Source organism: Mesitornis unicolor, unplaced genomic scaffold, assembly GCF_000695765.1.
Source record: "Mesitornis unicolor isolate BGI_N332 unplaced genomic scaffold, ASM69576v1 scaffold23034, whole genome shotgun sequence".
In the NCBI taxonomy this organism is placed as follows: Eukaryota; Metazoa; Chordata; class Aves; order Mesitornithiformes; family Mesitornithidae; genus Mesitornis; species Mesitornis unicolor.
The window spans coordinates 33,691-52,780 of record NW_010179701.1 but is presented as its reverse complement, the minus strand read 5'-3'; the positions used below and the strand labels follow the sequence as shown (position 1 = coordinate 52,780).

General features: G+C 39.8%; 1 protein-coding gene across 1 annotated transcript in view; it reads left to right on the top strand.

Annotated features, from left to right (window-relative positions):
• Positions 1 to 19,090, top strand: part of LOC104535485 (ADAMTS-like protein 1) — a gene marked incomplete at both ends in the record, with an annotated part of 84,469 nt that overhangs the window by 33,886 nt on the left and 31,493 nt on the right. The window contains 1 exon segment of the mRNA XM_010182877.1: positions 3,161 to 3,290. Within this exon segment, the coding sequence (XP_010181179.1) occupies positions 3,161 to 3,290 (130 nt within the window).

The following is a 19,090-nucleotide window of genomic DNA, read 5'->3' as shown; positions in this document are numbered from 1 at the left end:
CTACCTCTGGTTTAGCAGTCCTTCTCTCCTGGCTTCAACAGATAGGTCTTTCTGTCTCGCCTGCAAGTCATCAATGCAAAGTATAGACCAGTAACTTGAACACAGTGCCATTTCCTATCAGGCAGAGAATCACCTGTGTTCTGCAGCCAGGAGCAGTTTGTCCTGCTTGTTTGCTGTGCACAATATGATAACATGCTCAGCAGAAAAATGATTGAGCTGGACAGATACTGAACATGACAGAGTAGATAACATATTGTTTATATATAAAAATTTCATTGGTTTCCTTTCCGAGAAATTAATACTTTTTACAATTTTTGAAGTCTTTTGGTAGATTATTTGAATAGCAAAATGGTTTGAAAATATGCGGCTACCTTGTGAAGAAGGAAACCCACGACAGTGTTTTCTGACTTCAGGGACTTTGGTAATTGCTATGTTGATGTCCATGTCCAAAAATGTCAAATTTCTTTCTTCTCTTCGGAGTACAATGAAGACACTGTCTATCTTTAAGTCATAGGCATGCCCTGGATAGGCTTGCACACATATAAGCTAATAAATTGCTCAACATGCTGCTTTGCTATAGGCCTTTCCTCAGCCTGTACTGAGCATAATGGGAATGAATCTGTGAATAATTTCAGGAGTACAGAAACTATGAGTTGAAGCGCTTTGGTCCTGTTGAATAATATGATATTATGGTTTGCCTAATGATGTGCTTTCTGGCATTAGAAATCACAAAAGTTATTGTCAGTTCTGTTACAATGCTTTTGTAGCTGTTCAAGCTCTTCCAATGCTATTTTTTTAAAAACACTGGTGTCTTCAAAAGATTATGAGGTATTTTGGAAAACTAATTGTTGATTTTGAGAAGATGATGCAAATGTTATTAGTTCAGCTAATCTTTTCCTAACTCACTATGTAAGGATGAATTTAAAAACTGTATTTCCACTTTGCTTGCACCACTGTGGAATAGATTTTTAGGAAATTCAGGCAAATTATTATCCTTAGACCCCTCCTAGGGAAGAAGTAGATCCTCTCTTACTAGTACTCTTCTATGGCTTGTAGTGTTGCAATCCTTGTTTTTCTAGCTTTCTAACCTTGTGATCCAAAAAATGTAATATGCCTGTCTTACTGTCCTGGGTCTCCTGTCCCAGAAAATACTGGTATTTCACTTTCCCCCCATCCTGTTATGTAGAAAGGTCGGGGTGGGGGATGAAATAAAAACAAACTATGAATGCATGTTTAGGAAAAGACTGGAAAACAAACCTTGAAAGTATCAACACTGGAGTGTTACCAATATTATTTCCAGCACAAATCCAAATCAAAACTCTCACTAGCTACTACAAGGTAAATAATTCTATCCCACCTAATGCTATAATGTTGACTTGTGTTCACTAAAGCAAACACTGCATTTCTCTCATAAATGCAGCTCTGCTAAAACAGAAAAGGGAATTCTACAATTCAGTCACGGCAAAACCAGGACACTTTCTCATAGGGAAAGTGAGAAAGGGTAACTAGTATGCCGAAGAGTACATACTGAATTTGGTATCACGAAGGTTTTCCTGAGTTAATATATAATCACCAGATCTTCCAGCTTCTCTCTTAGTCCCAACAGCTACCCTTGTTCTGTCCCAGCTCTCAGATACACCCTGCAGGTCTGCATCTTAAGTTTAGGTGCAGGTCTGTGGATGCAGAATAGTCACTGAGAGCAGCTGAATTGTGTCACTTTGTTTTATTTTACCTTTGCACATATAGCAATCACACTGTTGCTTAAAATACACCATGCTGAAGTCAAGGCCACCTTCACACCTTAGCCTGCTTGACTGACAAATAAACAGCCTTGTTGCACTTGTAGTGAAAGGATGAGTCTCTAGAGAGGATTGGACAATCTTCTGTCCCAGGAAGGTAAGTGTTGTATGAATCCAGGGACTTTTCATTGCAACTGAGACACCTAGTGAGACTGAAAGCAAAGGCAAGTAAAAGCCCAAGCAGTTTTTTGATCAGGCCATCTCCCAGCTGACTGGGGAACAGGACACAAAACGTGCAGTAAGCAATGTATGACTGTATCTGGAAAATTGCAAGAGTTACAGATGAAGGCTTTTCTCAATAGAAAGGAGAAAAGGAACTGTGATTTTTCTTACTCGGATATGCTGTGCCAAGAAACATTCCCCTTTAGTAGACATTTGTCACAGGACAGACAGATAGGGCAGGGGAAGATGTATGTATGTATATGTAGGTTACACTTCACTCATGAGAGAGAGAAGCAACAACGTGTTTATTGAGCAAGTGACAAGGGTAGATGGAACGGTTAGGCATATAAACAATTAGGAAGGCCCTCGCATTTGCTCCTGAGGTTTAGAAAGGACCTCCTTGCTTTCTAAACTCCCCTCAAAGAGGAGTTTAGGTGCAGCTGGTCCAGTCCTAGTCCCAGGCCTAGTCGATGGTTTATTACTAAAGGGATATGTCAACACACTCAATTCTTTGTACAGGTTCAGATAGCACCGGAGCTGGCTTGTAAGAACAAATAAGTGGTACTACTCCAAGAGTTATTTAAATTACCTAAAAGCTTCTAGGGTTTGGGGTTAGAAGAGGATCCTGTAGCATGCATCCACTCACCAGTTAAAGTGAGGATTCTCAGCTAGGGGGATTTTACTCAATAGGAGTCCCTAGCTGAGTGGAGGACCTGCTGCCTCAAGGAGGGCTCAAAATGGCATCTGGCAGGACTCCATTTATACACAAGTCAGGTCAGGGTTCGTGATCATACATGGTCGTACATGGCCCTTACTGGTTTTGGTGATCTCCTCGGTACGGTCATTGGCCGGAGTGGTCTCCTAGGCTCCAGTCACACGTTACCCTGTGCCGTGTTGCTGGGCCAGTTTCTCAGGGTAGAATGCACCTGCCACACCGTTCAGACCATACTCCTCAAAGACCGTCAGGCAGAGTGCTTGGATGTTGGCAGTAAACAGCTCACTGCCCTGCAGGATGCAGCATCCTCCTGCTTTGCGTCTAGGGCTGCAGCCTCTGAGCTGGCAGCTCTGGGTGTGAGGCTGGGCTTCCCCACATGTGGCAGCCCCAGTGCAGCCCCACTGGCCCCACCGGGCCCATCTCTGCCCTCAGCTGACTCTCCAGGTGCAGAGAGCTGGCTGTGACCATGTGTTGTTGTGTGCAGGTGTCCAGGAGGCTGTTGTGACCTGCCTGAACAAACAAACCAGGGAGACTGCGGATGAGATCCTGTGTGTAACCAGCCGCCGTCCTCCACAGCTGCTGAAAGCCTGTAGCCTGGACCCCTGCCCCCCAAGGTAAGCTTCTTCTATCTTATCACCAGGCATACACTGTCTTCCAGATTTAGGAAAGATGTGATCACTGGTGAAGTTGAGAAACTGATCTTCAAGCTCCCCATGAATCTGAGACACTCAAGGCCGGCTATGCTTGGTTCTGGGCATTACTGAAATGACTCCTGAAGCACAGGAGTAAAACATGCAGACAAGGCCCTGAGATGGCTCCCCAGGTTTCAGTACCACCGACTCATCTGTCTGGATTCAACAGATCTGTGTCACTTTCTCCAGGACTCCTTTTAACTGACGTGAAGTGAGCAGAGGTGGTCCGAGTGAGTAAAACTTTGCAGAAGGTAGCAGATCAGCGCAACCAGGTCAGTGTTGTTACCACAGGTGAGAATACCCAGGCCAGGGCTCTTTGGTCTTCTTCAGACATAATTTAATGTATTTTGAGGAACATATGAGAAAAGAAAACAAATATGCGAGTGTGAGAGATAATAGTTCAGTAAGTTGCCCAGAGCTATTTAAACAACACTAGCAGTATGAAAAAAAAAAAGAATTTTAAATAAGTTGTGACCCCAGACTCAATGGCCTTCTGGTCTGGAGGATTCCACTGCCTCATATATACTCTTTCTCAGGCTACAGGGTCTTACACCCCCTTAATGAGTGGGAAGTGCAAAGTGGTGTAAAACCAAAGGGCAAACTTCAGCTCACTTGCCTGTTCAGGTCCTGCAAGAGGACAGTTAAAGAGTTGGCTTAAGTTTACCCAAAGTTGTGTCAAGTTTAAGGAGACTTCTCCAACCTCCGGTCTCACAAAAGGCTTTGCAAAACTCGTTCCTTCCTGGCCTCAGACAGTTTCCACAATACTGACCTCCAAAATAGCACACCTTTGTCTGCAGACATTCACAGGAAATAGCTGTCATAAGGTTCTTGTGGTTTATTTAAATAGGCCTGGGCCTGTCAACTCTTCAACATATACTGCATATATATTGTCTTTATTCCAAGCTGTACACAGGGGCATTTACTCTTTTCTGGTAATGTGGTAGATTTTAAATAAATAGATTTATAACTTTGGACTATTTAAAAGACTCAGTGCTGTCCAGGTGGTAGATATTCCTTAGAGTGTATATTGGTAGGTGTATGCATGCTTTATATGACAGCGAGCTACACAGTGGTATATCATTATGAACATTAGTATATATTGGGTACACAGAGAATGTTCACATTCAAAATCAAATATGACATTGAATGTAACCAGCATCCAAGAATGGTAAGGACACAAGTAATGGTTTGATTGTATGATCAAGATTTTGAGTCTATGACAAGCAGAGCCAAAGAGGCTAAGACACTTTACCAAAGCATTACCCTGACTTTGTTAAATTGTCTGTATTACTGGCAATAACACACAAATATTACATTATATTAATGCTTGAAAAGAACTTTATAGGTGGAAATATCACTGTAATTGATAGGTAGCAACATCACTGGAGCTGAGAGTGCATGGTAGGAGCATTGATTCTGATGTGGAAAATAAATATTAAGAAAAAATAAGGCACTCTCATGTTGGCCAGTATTTATGTGAGTTCTGTTACAGAAGTTTGAGAAATTGAGTGAATACTTTTTGAATTCTTCTGTTTGATAATCCATATCACTGTGGTAACCTTTCTACTAGCTAGTTTAATGCAACCTTGGGTGTGTAGTTCACCCCAGGGACTAAAAGGTGGTTTTACTGTAGGTGAGAAACAGGCCATGGTGCAGAGGTAGGGCAGGGCAGACTAAGAAGCTTTCATCTACCCCTAGGGCTGCAACAGTGAAAAGGGAAAATTACTACCTTCCCTCCATATACATCTCCTCTCTCTCCAGCCCCCTCAGTCTGGAGGAAATTGCTTGTCTGCAGAGATTTAATTGGCACAAGATGAAGAGCAGCACATGTTCTGCAAAATGGCTCTTCTGGAGCAAGAAGGCATAAAACTCAAGGCTCCAGACAGCAGGCAGCATGGCTAATGGAAGGAAAAGGAAGAAGGGAAGTTGATGTGTCTCCCAGGCAGGCTGTGACAGGATAACATCCTTATTTCCTGCAAGCTTCTGAAGTGCTACATCTACTAATGTCATTGTATTAAATACAATGGTATATTAATTAAACCTATAACATTTTGTGTGTAAAGAATATTGCTTTATAATAACTAATTACAACAATGTTAAGACTTCCAAAGAGAATATATGAAGAAAAAAGGGGGAAAAAACAAAGAAACAAATTAATGCTTTAAGGCTTTCTCTTTGTTTTAATCATAAGATGCTTTAGGACTTTAATTCAAGAAATCTTGATCCAGGAATCTGATGGAAATTTAGGCTAAAATCCTGACCTTATGAATGCTGATGAAGGCATTACTATTGATAGACAAGTCCAAAACTTGTAACACTCTGTGGCTATGAACCTGGTTCCCCGTTACAGTAGTTCCCAAAACACGATCTGTGAACCACTGATACTTCCCAGAGCTTTCTCTGGTGGCTTATAGAGAGAGCTGGCTGATCTCATGGTGTTGGCTCTTCTCTCTGTTTTCCAGCTGCTAAAGTGCATTAACAGAAGCTAAAAATATAAAAAACACTTTCCTAAAATGTCCTTCATGTGTAAGTGACTGTTGCAGCATGCAGCTGTGGTTGGTAGAAGAGGCAGTGTGCTGAAAAGGCAACTGAGACAGTGACAAATGTCTCAGTAGATGAGGAAATGTTGTCCACAGCATGAAGAAAAACTGAGAAGTCTTGCCCAAAAGAATGAAAATTCCCTCCTAATATATTTAGAGAAATTATTCTAGTAGTATTTCTTGAACGGAAACAGCCCAGCATGCTTAGAATTTAATGTGTATTTCTCGAATTTAATATACTTTAAGGTCTTGTTTAGCTTAAGAGGGAGAACATTTAACAATTAGAACATCCAAGCATAATGTTGCTTCTGCTGCAGGCACTTTTGGTTACATGTGGCATTCTCCATGGCCTCTCAGAGAGGTAGTCTTTTTGCTCCCTGTTGAGAATAATTGTGGATAGACTAGAAGACTTCTTTACTCACTTAATGCTTCACCTGGAAATTAGATTGTGCTATCATCGTCGTCTTCAGTCCCTAATTATTCTGGTCTCCTGGCACAGAATATGGTAAAAGCTAAAATATATTGGCAATAATTCAGATATATGAAAACACTGAAAGGCAATGGTGTTTGTATAGCAGCTGAGAGAGCTTTATAATTTCCATTGAAATTCTGGCTTAATATCTTAATGCATTACTATTCTGAATCCACTGAAGAGAGACAGAAAAACTAAACCACAGAAATCTGTCTTCAGATATTCACAGCTGTATGGAGTCAGCAAAATCTCATGCTTTAAATTCTTAAAGAAGAAAGAAGAAGAACCACGAAGAGTTGCACACAAAAATTGGAAGTTTTCATCTGTATTCAAATCCCAAAGCAGCTGAGTTTCCTGTGGTTTTCAACTTTGTTGAGATTTTTTTGCTTGTTGCTTCAAGAACAATAGCAGAAAAAGAGCCCAGTCTCTTTTCTTCTGGAAAACTGTATAACAAAATTTCCCATTTTGCACTGAACTAAGAAATAGTGAAACACTGTGGAGCTGATTGCTAAGTTGGGAGCTAATAACTGATTTTCAGCACAGTAGGTACGGAGTAAAATTTCATATCATTAACTTGGTATACCTTTGTCTGATATTTCTGTTAAAAGGCTATAGCCTGTTTTGATGTGCCAGGAGACCCAGCATGCTTTCTTCAGGAAAGAGAGGAATTAACATTATGAACATTTTTATTCAGTCATTCAATTACTTAGTTTTTGTCAATCAAGCTATAGCACTTCCAGAATTACATAGCAGTACTTGAGGAGAGCACAGTCTTCACAGAAGTAAATGCAGAATAACTGTGCAATGTCTAGACGTTTCTTTTCTAAGCTCAAAATGCCAAAAGGGCAGAGCACTCAGAATTGCTAATTGCCATGTTTGTGTTCTAAGTTACTCTGTTTCTATGTTGGCTTTATTGTTTTGAACAACAAAATGACTCGCATCTGAAATGTATCTTTTTCTTAGTCTCCACAACCCAAAGCATAAGGTTTGTGCAGCTATCATCTAATCAAGTATAATTGCTCTTGTTTATAACACCAATAGCATAAGCACCTCATGGTGAGCCAACAACTCTACCGAAGGGGTGAAAGAAAATGCTGTAACTGTATCATTAATAGCTCAATAGCTATTAACTCAATATTATTAACTGCTCAATAGCTTGGTCAATGCATGTTGAAAAGATTTGGTAAACACATATGCAGAAGTGGAGAGAGAAGGAAATCAATGAAAGCCAGATGGCTGAAAATGGAGGAAATACCAGGCAATTTCTACAGCTTTGTTCTTGCATATTTTTAAAACTGAACTTTTATTCCTGTACAACAAAGAACAGCTGAATGATACAAAACTAACAAAACAGTGAAGAAAAAGCAGACAGTTCCAGGAATAGCAGACTATTTCATCCCAACACTCTCCCTCTACTCCTTCAAGCCTCTGCTGTTGGCAAGAAGATATAGGAAACCATCTGAGTGGTCCTAACACCTGACTGAAAGGTCAAGATAGCCTGAGTTAGGCTGGCCTCTAAGTCATTGCACAGTATCGTCTTTTTCTTTTCGTTGTTTTTTGTTTGGTTCCCCCCCCATCTGCTTGTTTTGTGTTTTTGAAATAAATTACCTGTTATTATTGTAATGTTTATTTGGTTAATGTGGTATTGTCCCTCTGTTTTGCTCTATTTAATTTCCCAGATGAAGCCAAACTATAAAGGAGAAATAAATCAACATGTTTATTGATGCATTTGGAGACATGAGTCATTAGGTTGCTGGTAGGTCAGACCTAGTGTAAGATGTGCTCCTATTGACAATCTGAAATGAATTCAGTATGTGTGGAAGGGCCAGAGCTTTCTCTAATCCATTAAAGGTGACTTCTCTGTGTGGGAAGGTGTAAATGCATATGTATTTTGCATTGCTCAGGTGAAATATTAAAGCATCTCTGTGAAGTTCATGAAAAAGATTTGAAGATTTGCAAGCCATTATGTCTACAGATGCTTCAGTATATAGAAGATACCGGTTCTTGTTTTGTTGGAGTCTTTTCTCAGAGGTGTAAATAAGAATTAGCATTAATGAGACAATGATGATGTTATCCTCTCTTTGTGCCCCAGAAAAGTTTTCAGACCCTCACAAGCCCCCTTTTTTTTAAGTGGTGTGTACTTAAGTTTATTTTGAACTGAAGTGCATTAAGAATGTCTTTGACAGCCTCCTAAAGTGTAGCCTGCTGAGCCTCTTGGGATCACAAGTCACAGCTTGAACCATTAATGAGGTTGGAGAGTCAGACATTAGAAGGACTATGCTTCTGTACAGCGTTGATTCACCCTTATTTGAAGTCTTTAGGTTGAGAAGCAGGTTAAACAGTCATGGACTCAGTGAGAGAATCATAATCCCATTTTTTGTCTAAGTTTACTTTGCTAAAGATGGAACTCTACGAAGACATCTAAACAGGCTGCTGGCTCTGTTTTGCTGTACCTGCATTACCTGCATGCATACCCTGCGTTACTGTAGTACCACCCTGGACTTAAAATGTATTAATATATGACCTAAAAACATTTCTCTTTCTCTCCCATTTTTTGTAATATGTTTTTGTACCCTTTCCAGATATTAAGGGATTGTCCAAGCTGTGTCTGGCAGCCCACCCTTCCTGTTTCTCACTGAATGTGTTGCCTATGGTAAAGCAGCACCAGCATGGTCCTTGGTATCTCTTATACAACAGCAGTTACAACGAAGTCACCAAGGGGACTCATAGGGAGTGGTTCTTTTCAACCACGTGTGTCACATCTAAATGCGAAGCAAAGCAACTTGCAAGTTGCCAGGATCAGTGGAGCAGCTTTGGAGTCTCCTTCACAGTCTGTCTCAAGCTCTCCTAGTTTAAAATTTTAGACCTTTTCACAATAATTTTGCACCCTATTGTTGGAGCAATCTCACTGTGCTGTACCACAAGTTTTTTTATAGCTTGGTTGATGATGAGTATGAGCTTAAAGTCATGGTAGGGACTTTGTGTGTCCCTCTGCAAAGGGCAATTTCTCTTCTTTTTTTCCTCGCACTGTTAATTTCCCAGTTTTAGTCACCTTAATACAGTCCACTTCTCTCCACCTTCTCTAATGTCTGTGCTAACCAGAACTTAATATTCACTGCCACTTGATACTTTTCAGTATTATGAACAAATAGGCTCTTCTTACATTAAGTTCTAATTCATAGTTTTTTCTCTAAATTTATTCTCAATTTTGTTGAGTATTAATTTACTGCCTCAACAGCAGGATTTCACTCCCAAAAGAAAGCTTTCCCAACAGTGACAATAAAGAGCATGTCCTTACTCTTGTGCCAACTATGAAGTTAAGTTAAATGTTTTGTAGCATAATGGCAAGGATCAACTTCCTCATTGTAGCATTAACCTGTTAAATAAGCTACAGGGTCCTAAAAACAGTTGATTTTACTATGTGTCATCACTTCCTTTAAAGAGGAGTGAAATAAAGAGCACCATTATATCTTTGATTTAGAGTACTGCTGAAGAAACTTAGTGTAGCAGTAATCTGAGGAATACTCAATACTTAAAAAATCAGTAAAGTTTATGGATGAAAAGATAGGGTATGTAAAAGGAGAATAACAATGTTGCCCTAACTGCTGAAAATGTACTGTACCGTTCTGTACCTTACTTATATATGGGGAAGATTCACAGATTAAATAACTGGAGAAGACATCTTCATTTCCATTCAACTTGAAGTTAATTGAGTACCTATGGAAGGAGTCAGACCAGTCAAGCAAAGAGTGCTGTATCTGCCAAGTAGGTTGGTCACGTATGCAAAAGCACAGCAAGTCCTCCTATGTGTGTCCATGAAAACTTCCATCTGATCTCCATTCCTCTGGCATCTCTGCTAATACTACTAAGCATTGAAAGTCTCACTGATGGAGTAGAGTTTGTGGTGTGCAGTTTCCTGTTAGAAATGTGACTAAGCTGACATTCTATACTATAACCAGCTGTTAGTGAATCTTAGTCATTCATAGCCTTGGGAAAGACTTGAACAACTCATGCATTGCTGTGAACAGCAATGCATTTGATTACCAACCAATGAATCCACAGATTTGTATTGTTAAAACTATACTGGATGAAGGTTTGGGGTTTGTTGGCTTTTTTAATTTATAATATTTACACTTTTAATTCCTGATCTGTACAAAGATGTTCAGATGCATCAGACAAGTTCATTCCCCTTCCCATGAGGGAGCAAACTTTACTGTCTAAAGTCATTATTTTCTCCAAGATCTAAGCTAGTTTCTCATTCAGGGAAAGTTAGGAGAGAAGCGTAGTAAGTTGACATTCTGTAGTTGGTGGATTCTGAACACAATCATATATTGATATAACTATTTGAATGGAGATATGCAGCTTTTAGTACAAGTTTGCCTATATATATTGTAACTCTTCTTACACCAGCACTTTGAATATAACAACTTTTCTTTCCATGCCTTTTTTTGAGTCAGAATCAGATCTTGGTTAATACTTCCATGAATCTGAATACTTTACCATGATTGTTTTGGTTATTTATGAGTGTAACACAAATTTAGAGCCTCCTTATTCTGTGTGAGGAGCTCCTGCATGTTTGGATTTCTGCATGTCAGTGTGAGAAAAAAACATCTATTGCAGAAAAGTGATTGACTTACTAAATAGATTATCAGTCACAGTTTCAGGATCTCAAAGGAGAATGTAACATGGAAATACTGGTTCTGGATATGCCCTTCAAGCAAAATTCTTGCACTTTACTATGTTGCAAGAAGGGTATTGAAGGGAGCTCAAACATAAGCAGACATTGTGAGTTTCCTGAGTTTAGTCACAGTACTATATACATATATATATACAGGTAAGTTCAACTATTCTCCCCTCCCCTTATTAAAAAAGTAGAGAAAAACCTTGTATGCCTGATTTTGAGAGACAGCCTGTTTGTACCTTCTGCAGTGGCAAAATAGTTCAGGAACAGTTCATCCTAATGAAAATATTATCCTTGTAATGCTGCCAGCCAGGTCAGCAAGAAGCTCATGTTATCTGCTGTTTTTGTGGCAGTACTGCTTATAAAACTTGGACTTGATAGAGAATTACTTAAGCCCACTCACTGTTATCTGAACACTGTTTCATTCAGGAACCTGCTTTCAATGTTCATTGAATCCAGTGACATCTCCTTTACTTCTTACCTGCACTGACCATTTCAGCAAAGGCATCCTTAGATTTTAGGAGAGTCTTGTTATTCTGTTGGACAAAATCACATTTGTGAATATTGATCTTACAGGCTGTGAGGTCAATCTTCTTTTATATTCTTTCCATGCTATTTACATGCATTTCCAACTATCTCATTTTTGTAATGCTTCATTTTAGATGACATTTCAGATCACAAATAATCAGTTCGTTGCACACCTTTCTCACCTGCTGAGGTTTTTCTTTCTTTGTCATCTGGTGTCTGTAAGCTTGTTGATTTCTCCTTCAGAAACAGCTGGTTTTTAACATTTTCCACATGGCATAAAGTTAGTCCTAAGAAAAGGTGTTGACTTATGAGACAGTCCAGCATGGAGAGCACAAGTGTGAAAAGAGACAGGGAGCCTTCGACATAAAGCAGCTCTGTCGTGGACAACAGGTTGCTAAACTGTTCCTCTGTGTAGAATCATAGAATCATTAAGGTTGGAAAAGACCTCTGAGATCATCAAGTCCAACCATCAGCCTACCACCATTTCAGAAGAACCATTTGAGAGTGCTTAATTCACTGATGTGCGCAATTTATTTCATAAATTAGTGGTTCTTGTGCTTTTGCATTACATGCAATTTGCATTGTAGTTTTAGGGCAAGGAGTATTATTCTTCTCTGCTGTAGTTCCCAGACTGTGTTTCTCCCCACACTCCTCATTCAGTTTCTTTCATCTGCCATTCCAAGTGCAATTTGTACAGTTTCTGTCCAATTCCTCAAACCTCCTTATGTTACTTCTTAACCGGCTTTCCACCTTTACACTGATTTACTCTGTTCCTCAGCTGTTTCCTATCTTCAGTATAGAAAGGGGCTACCAAGGACCTATTTTCATTATATGTCATACAGAATATTAAACAATCTCCTAGTAAGAAGTTGTTGCTTTACACTTGAGCCCAAATCTAGACTTGAGACCAAAACTGGTACTCATTTGTCTGTCAATCCTAATCTGATCTGTGTAGTTATATTGAAGACAGCCATTGCTATCATTTATCTTAGTGCAGCAGTTATCCTAGAGTGCAGAAGTCTCTTGTGAGGTGCTTTTCAGTAACCAGTATGTGCTGATCTGTCAAACCAATTCACTGTCAGACCAGCTCACTTACCTGAAGTTGTCTTCTCATGTTCCCCTGTGGTTCATGCATTCTGCATTTGCAGTAGTCCCCTGAAAGGCCCACTGGACTACCTCCCACTGTTCAAAGTGTTGGCAGAAAACCACAAACCCTCTATTTCTGACTTCCTCTAAAGGTTGATGTTCTCTGCCTTCACCTTTTTACTGTAAGCAACCTTATATATATTGCTTGAAACATGTCAGAAGGTTATTCCAGCAACCAAAACTGCTCTTTGTAGAGTTGTAGCATGCTCCATTTACCCTCTGTTCTTCTCTGACTTCTGAGTTCCTCCTCTGTTTTCCTCTATTTGGCTCTGTTATATATATTTATATATACATGGCTCCCTGCCATGTTCAGCTGTAATGAGCTGCCGATAAGTCTACAGAGTGAATGCAGGCCACTACTGTCACCTCGCAGAGCACTCTCATTGTGCCTTTGATCTGCTTGCATATGTTGGCTGTATAGGCATCTCTTTAATGGATCCCCTTCACTTGCAAGAGAAATGTTTTTTGAAGAAAAAAACATTGCACAACGATCCCTTGAAACCTTACCTGTCTGTTCAGCTCCCTTGTGACATTGGTAATACTGAAAATCAGACTTTGTCAGGCTGGCACTGAACAGCAAGTGTGAATTATTTTTCCATCACTACTGCTGCTGATTTGAAAGTACTTTCCATTTTCATTTCTTAATTGAGTATTAAATTTTTCAAAGCATAGTTAGATCTCAGTTTTCCTTTGAGGTGTGTGTATGCTGTATGTGTATTTGTAATGTTCTCTCTAGCACAAACTGAACCATAGCAGTGGGGAGACACAGATCCATGTTTCGTTGCCTAGGTGAAGGTCTTAGCTCTCACACTTTATTTCAAAGGAGCAGTCTGATTTTACAACGAGTGTTTAACAGTGAAATGAAAAATTAGTTGTAGTTAAAGTCTTATATTTTTTGCCTCCTTCTTTGAGACTAGTTTGATTATAGAGCTGGGAACTGAACTGAGAGTCCTCATCTCAGTCCTGTATCTTCACTGCAGGAAAGTACACCACCCAAGCAGGCGTACCCAAGTAACTGTCTGCTCTCCAAAATCTGAGATCATATTCTGAATGGTAATTAAGACCTGACACCCAGGACACTGACTCAACTCAAAATAAATCTGCTAAATGAGTGTCATGAAAGCCTTTCACACCTATGAAACATGAAAATTTGCCACAAACACAGCTCCAGATCAACAACAGAGAAGGAAGTGAGAAGATGTATGGGCTCCAGGTAGACTTCTCAGTCTGCAGGGTCCAATGCAGAATGCACAGGTTCACAGAGAACAAGAGGAAACCAGTATTGACATAGCATGTGATTTACTCAGTCTGTTGCATGTGCATATACACAGCTGCCTCACAACCCTTGTGCACTGAGCAACATCTCTATCCAGGCAGGTGTCAGATATTAAGTAAGATGCTTCAAAGCAAACCTCTTTCCACACTGCTGAATGTTTATTTTAGAAATAATAAGTGTTCTTTTGTATCACTTTCATATGTTTTAACCACACAAAAATGACAATAATTTCATTTTTTTAGAACTAGTTTGGGAGGTCTTTGTGTAGAAGGGTGTTTGCTTTTCCTGTACAGTGTTCAATTTTCTTGGCAGTACTTGAAGGGATTCTGTCAGGATGAAAATCATATATCTCTAGAAAATATCCTTTACTTATAACACCTAAGAGCTTAGAATGCTTTGGATTTTACCGTATATACTGTGCATACAGGGACTGATCCAAAGCTATTGTGTCCATAGTGCTTTGGCTCAAGGCCACACATTTTTCAAGTTCTACCTACATCATTTACTTTTTCCAGACTGAGTGTAGGGGTGTGAGAGTGCTTTCTTCTGAAAGCTTCTGGCTGCACTGAGGCAACAACTCTTAATTCTTCTGTCATGAGTAGCTGGTAACTAGCTGGTGCCCCTTTCTGGTCTACCTAGCTAACAGAATTATTACACAGGCTCCAGTTCCTGTTGCAATGAGAGGGACATTTCAAAACTGATGCAATAGTGCATTGTTGTCCCTGTTGTTATTCATAACATGCTGTGGTGGTTTGACCTTATCTGGACGTCAGGTGCCCACCAAATCTACTCTATGGTTCCCCCTCCTAAACTAGACAGGAGAGAGAAAATATAACAAAAGGCTCGTGGGTCTAGATGAGGACAGGGAGATCACTTACCAGTTACCCTCAAGGGCAAAACAGACTCAACTTGGGAAAAAAAATAATTTCATTTATTACCAATCAAAGCAAAGTAGGATAACGAGAAATAAAATAAAAACTTAAAAATATCTTCCCCCATCCCTCCATTCTTCCCAGGCTTAAGTTTATTCTTGTGTTCTCTACCTTCTCCTACCTCCAATAGTGCAGGGGTCAAGGAATGGAGACTGTGGTCAGTTCATCACAGATTGTCTACTTTCTCCTCAAGGGGAGGACTCCTCACTCTCTTCTGCTGCTCCAGCTGGGGGCCACTCCCATGGGAGACAGTCCTCCAATAACTTCTCCAGTGTGAGTCCTTTCCATGGGCTAACATTCTTCACAAACTGCTGCAGCAAGCTTACCTTCCATGGCGTTCAATCCTTCAGAAATAGACTGCTCCTGTGTGGGTCCCCTGCAGGTCCACAGCTCCTGCCAGCAGTCCTGCCTGCTCCTCTCTCCCTGGGTCTACAGGTTCTGTCAGAAGCCTGCTCCAGCATGGGCTTCCCATGGGGTCCCCGCCTCCCTCAGGCATCCACCTCCTGCAGTGTGGGGTCCTCCATGGGCTGCAGGTGGATCTCTGCTCCACTGTTAACCTCCATGGGCTGCAGGGGGACAGTCTGCCTCACCATGGTCTTCACCATGGGCTGCAGGGGAATCTCTGCTCCGACACCTGGAGCATCTCCTCCTCTCCTTCTTCACTGACCTTGGTGCCTGCAGAGTTGTTTCTCTCACTCCTCTTTCTGCTGCAGTTCCTGCAGCAGTTTTTCCCCCTTCTTAAATATATCATAGAGGTGCTACCGCACAGAAAGCTTCTAGCAGCTTCTCACAGAAGCCACCACAGTAGCTCCACTGCTGCCAAAACCTTGCCATGCAAACCCAACACACACATGGTAATGCCTGTAGGCTACTGTCAAACTGAGGCTCCCATTGTACTAGGCAATAAAGACAGAATACAAGATCATCCCTACTCTAGGACCACAACCTAAGCAGACAACATGGCTGAAGCTCAAGAGAAAAAAAGTATTGTTAACGATTTTGCAAATGTAAAGTTGAGACGCATGTAGGAGAAGAGTATGATCCAGACCAGCACTTGAGTCTTCCTGTTGGACCCAAAAGTTATATTCACATACTCACAGGCTAGTCTATGTTTTGGCAGTTCTGGTCTCAGCCATCTCTGCAATTCAGCGAAGAGCCAGGAACAAGCTCCTGCTCACGTGATCGTTTACTTCTTTACTTGAACTGCTTGGGCATAGTATGACATTACTGCTTTTTGTTCTGTCACAGGTTTAAAGTTCATGTCTAATTGAAGTAGAATGTATAGAACCATTTAGAAGTTCATGCTAACGTTATGTGTTAGAAGCTTTTTTTCTTTTCCTCTTAAACAACTTTTAGTTGATTGCAAATGTCTGGGCTATATTCTAGTTGAATATATGAGCTCTGACAAAACTTGGAACTCATTAAAAGATAACATAATAAAGTTTAATCTAGGGTTCATGGACAAGGTTTTTGTTAACCGTGTCAAGATAATTTCCTTTCTTAGAAATAGCACAGTTAAGCTGTTTTTTGAGAGCATCTTGAATATTTTTAGACTTTTATTAATGGTACAGTATAATTGTGCTGTGATAGAAATCAGGATTTTCAGATTATTTTGCCTTTTTTGACAGCTGGACCTTCATAATTGTTCTCTTTCTTTTATTCAAGGGAGCTGAAAATACTTACATTTTTAAAACATACTGACTGTGATAATTGTGGAAACTGCTTGTTTACCTGAAGTTGAGCACATGCATAAGCACTGTTTAGTCAAACCTGATTTATTTAATGAGACTGTTCCAGAAGATTACAGTTCCTCATTGGCCCTTTAGAAATTAGAATTTTAATTCATAAAATTAATAGTATATTACAGATTATTAGTCTAATTCATAATAGGAACTGACTGTTAGAGTTCCTAACTGGTGTTTTCCTGTTTACAAAATCTGTCTATTACTAATTCACTTTGTTAGTTTTTATTTCCTGGTAATGCAAGAAATTTAGTGCTCTGGTTGGTTAGGCTTTTCATGAACTTGTGTCCAGCTTTCAGACCACACCATCGTGTATATAGAAACCTAAAGGAAAATCATTGCCTTGCACAGTCATATCAGGTTCTCTATTTAGTTTGCCTGTCTTCATGTGCATTTTATGTCTCCATATACTTCACCAGCTCTAGAAAAACTACTAAGGCATCACAACAATCTCCTGCAGGAGATTGTTCATTTGGAAAGTGAAGTTTCTGTGATCAGTTTTGTATTCTGAATTTGTGATGATACTTATTTTCTAACCATCCTCTGCTCCCTATACATTTCCAGTGCAAACTCATTTTCATTTATGTTCATTTCAAAAATGTTTACATGTTTATTCTAAAATATGTATCACTAATGTACTCATACCCATTTCAGTACATCCAGCCCTAAGAATTTACTATTTTCCTGTTTTGTTCCTCTCTGTTAGCTGTCTCTAAATATCTCTGTGGTTTTGTAATATAGTTTTCCTTCAGTCTTTTCAAATATTCAACATATCATATGTATGTCAGGCTATGAAGAGGTTGAAAACCTTTTGAATTCTGTTTTTTGTGAGATAACAGTAGTGGAAATATTTTAAAAGTCTAGGTTGTTCTTAAATACATAACCACTGCTTAGCTATTTAGGAGACTGAGACAGACAACTGATGGACAGAGAGACGTAGAGTTAGCCAGGGGTTTAGAGGCACAGGTGTGCAAAAGTCCTGCTGTAAAAAAAGAAAAGGCTTTTTTTTTTTTTTAAATATTTTTAAAAAAGACTGTTTGCACCAAAACTATGCAATCTTTCTACTAGGCTCTGGGAAGAAATACAGGAAGTACCAAACCAATGACTTTCACCTGCGTTATAAACTAGAAAGTATACAGATTTTTCCTGAAGTCTGTACCTTAACAACAATGGTCAGCTCTCAAAAATGCCATTTCCACTTGCACAGGGTTCCCTTAGCTTGATCCTGCAACCACCATATTCACCTTTTAAGTACAGGATTATTTCCTACTTTAATTTTAATTCTGGCAGTGTTAGATGCATGCAGGATATGATGGCATTAGTCTTTTTTGCATGTCATATGCATTGGAAGAGTCACTTCAGTATGGCCAAAACACCCAGAAGAAAAAAGAGACAGAGGAATGCACAGATAAGGACCATATGAAAGGACTGGAGATAAGGACAGGATTATTTCAGTTAGCGTCACTGGGTACTATGAAAGTACAAGGGTAACAGAGAATTTGACCTCATATTTCCTGCACACCTCTGAGAAATCTCCTGTTTAAAGCAGCTGGAAAGAATTATGAACAAACTGATGTTAAGGATAGGGCAACAGATGCAGCCTGCAACAGATATTTCAAACACTGAAAAAACAAATTCTTTCTTTTTACTGAAACACAGTGTTTCTTTCTAGAAGAAACAGACGCTTTTCTGTAGAAGCCAAAATCTCCAAAGAGTTTATGCAGCTTGCTAGCCACTGAGATGTGAATTGCCAACAGAAATATTGTGCACTTATATCAATAACAAACAATGGATTGCTGGAGGCAACAGGTACTACCATCACTTGAATAAAAGGAACTCTGGCAGCTACCCATGTATCAAAATAGATTCTGAAAGAAGAAAATGCCTTCTTTTCAGCAACTACTCAAGTATCTTATTTTAGATCATGCCAAAACTGAAGGGTAGCTGATATACACATTAATTCTGACTGACTATTTCACGGGAAAATCTGGGAAGACTTCTCCCCTAGGGTCATTCTTACAGAGAACATACTCCAGATTAGTTTAACTGGCTGCCAGATGTCATTCCTATTCCACTGCTAAATAGCTCCTGGTACATATCAGGCTGTAGCGGCCTTCAGTATATTATGGTCTGGAAAGTGACCATGCCAACTTCTAACTCAGTGTGCAAGATATGTTCGTTGCTAGAAAGGGTTAAACAAATGTTTGTCATTGTTACTAGCAAAACCAAGAATGTTGTCTAAAAGCAAACTACAGTGTCATTAGTGCTTATGGTGGTGCTCAGGGCACATCCTGTACTGCAATAAAATCAGCAAGTGTCATCAGCAGATGGAGCACAGAAAAGGAGCAATGTCGATTTTTCATCCATTAGCATTATCATCTAGGGAGGAGGAAAAAAAAAATATT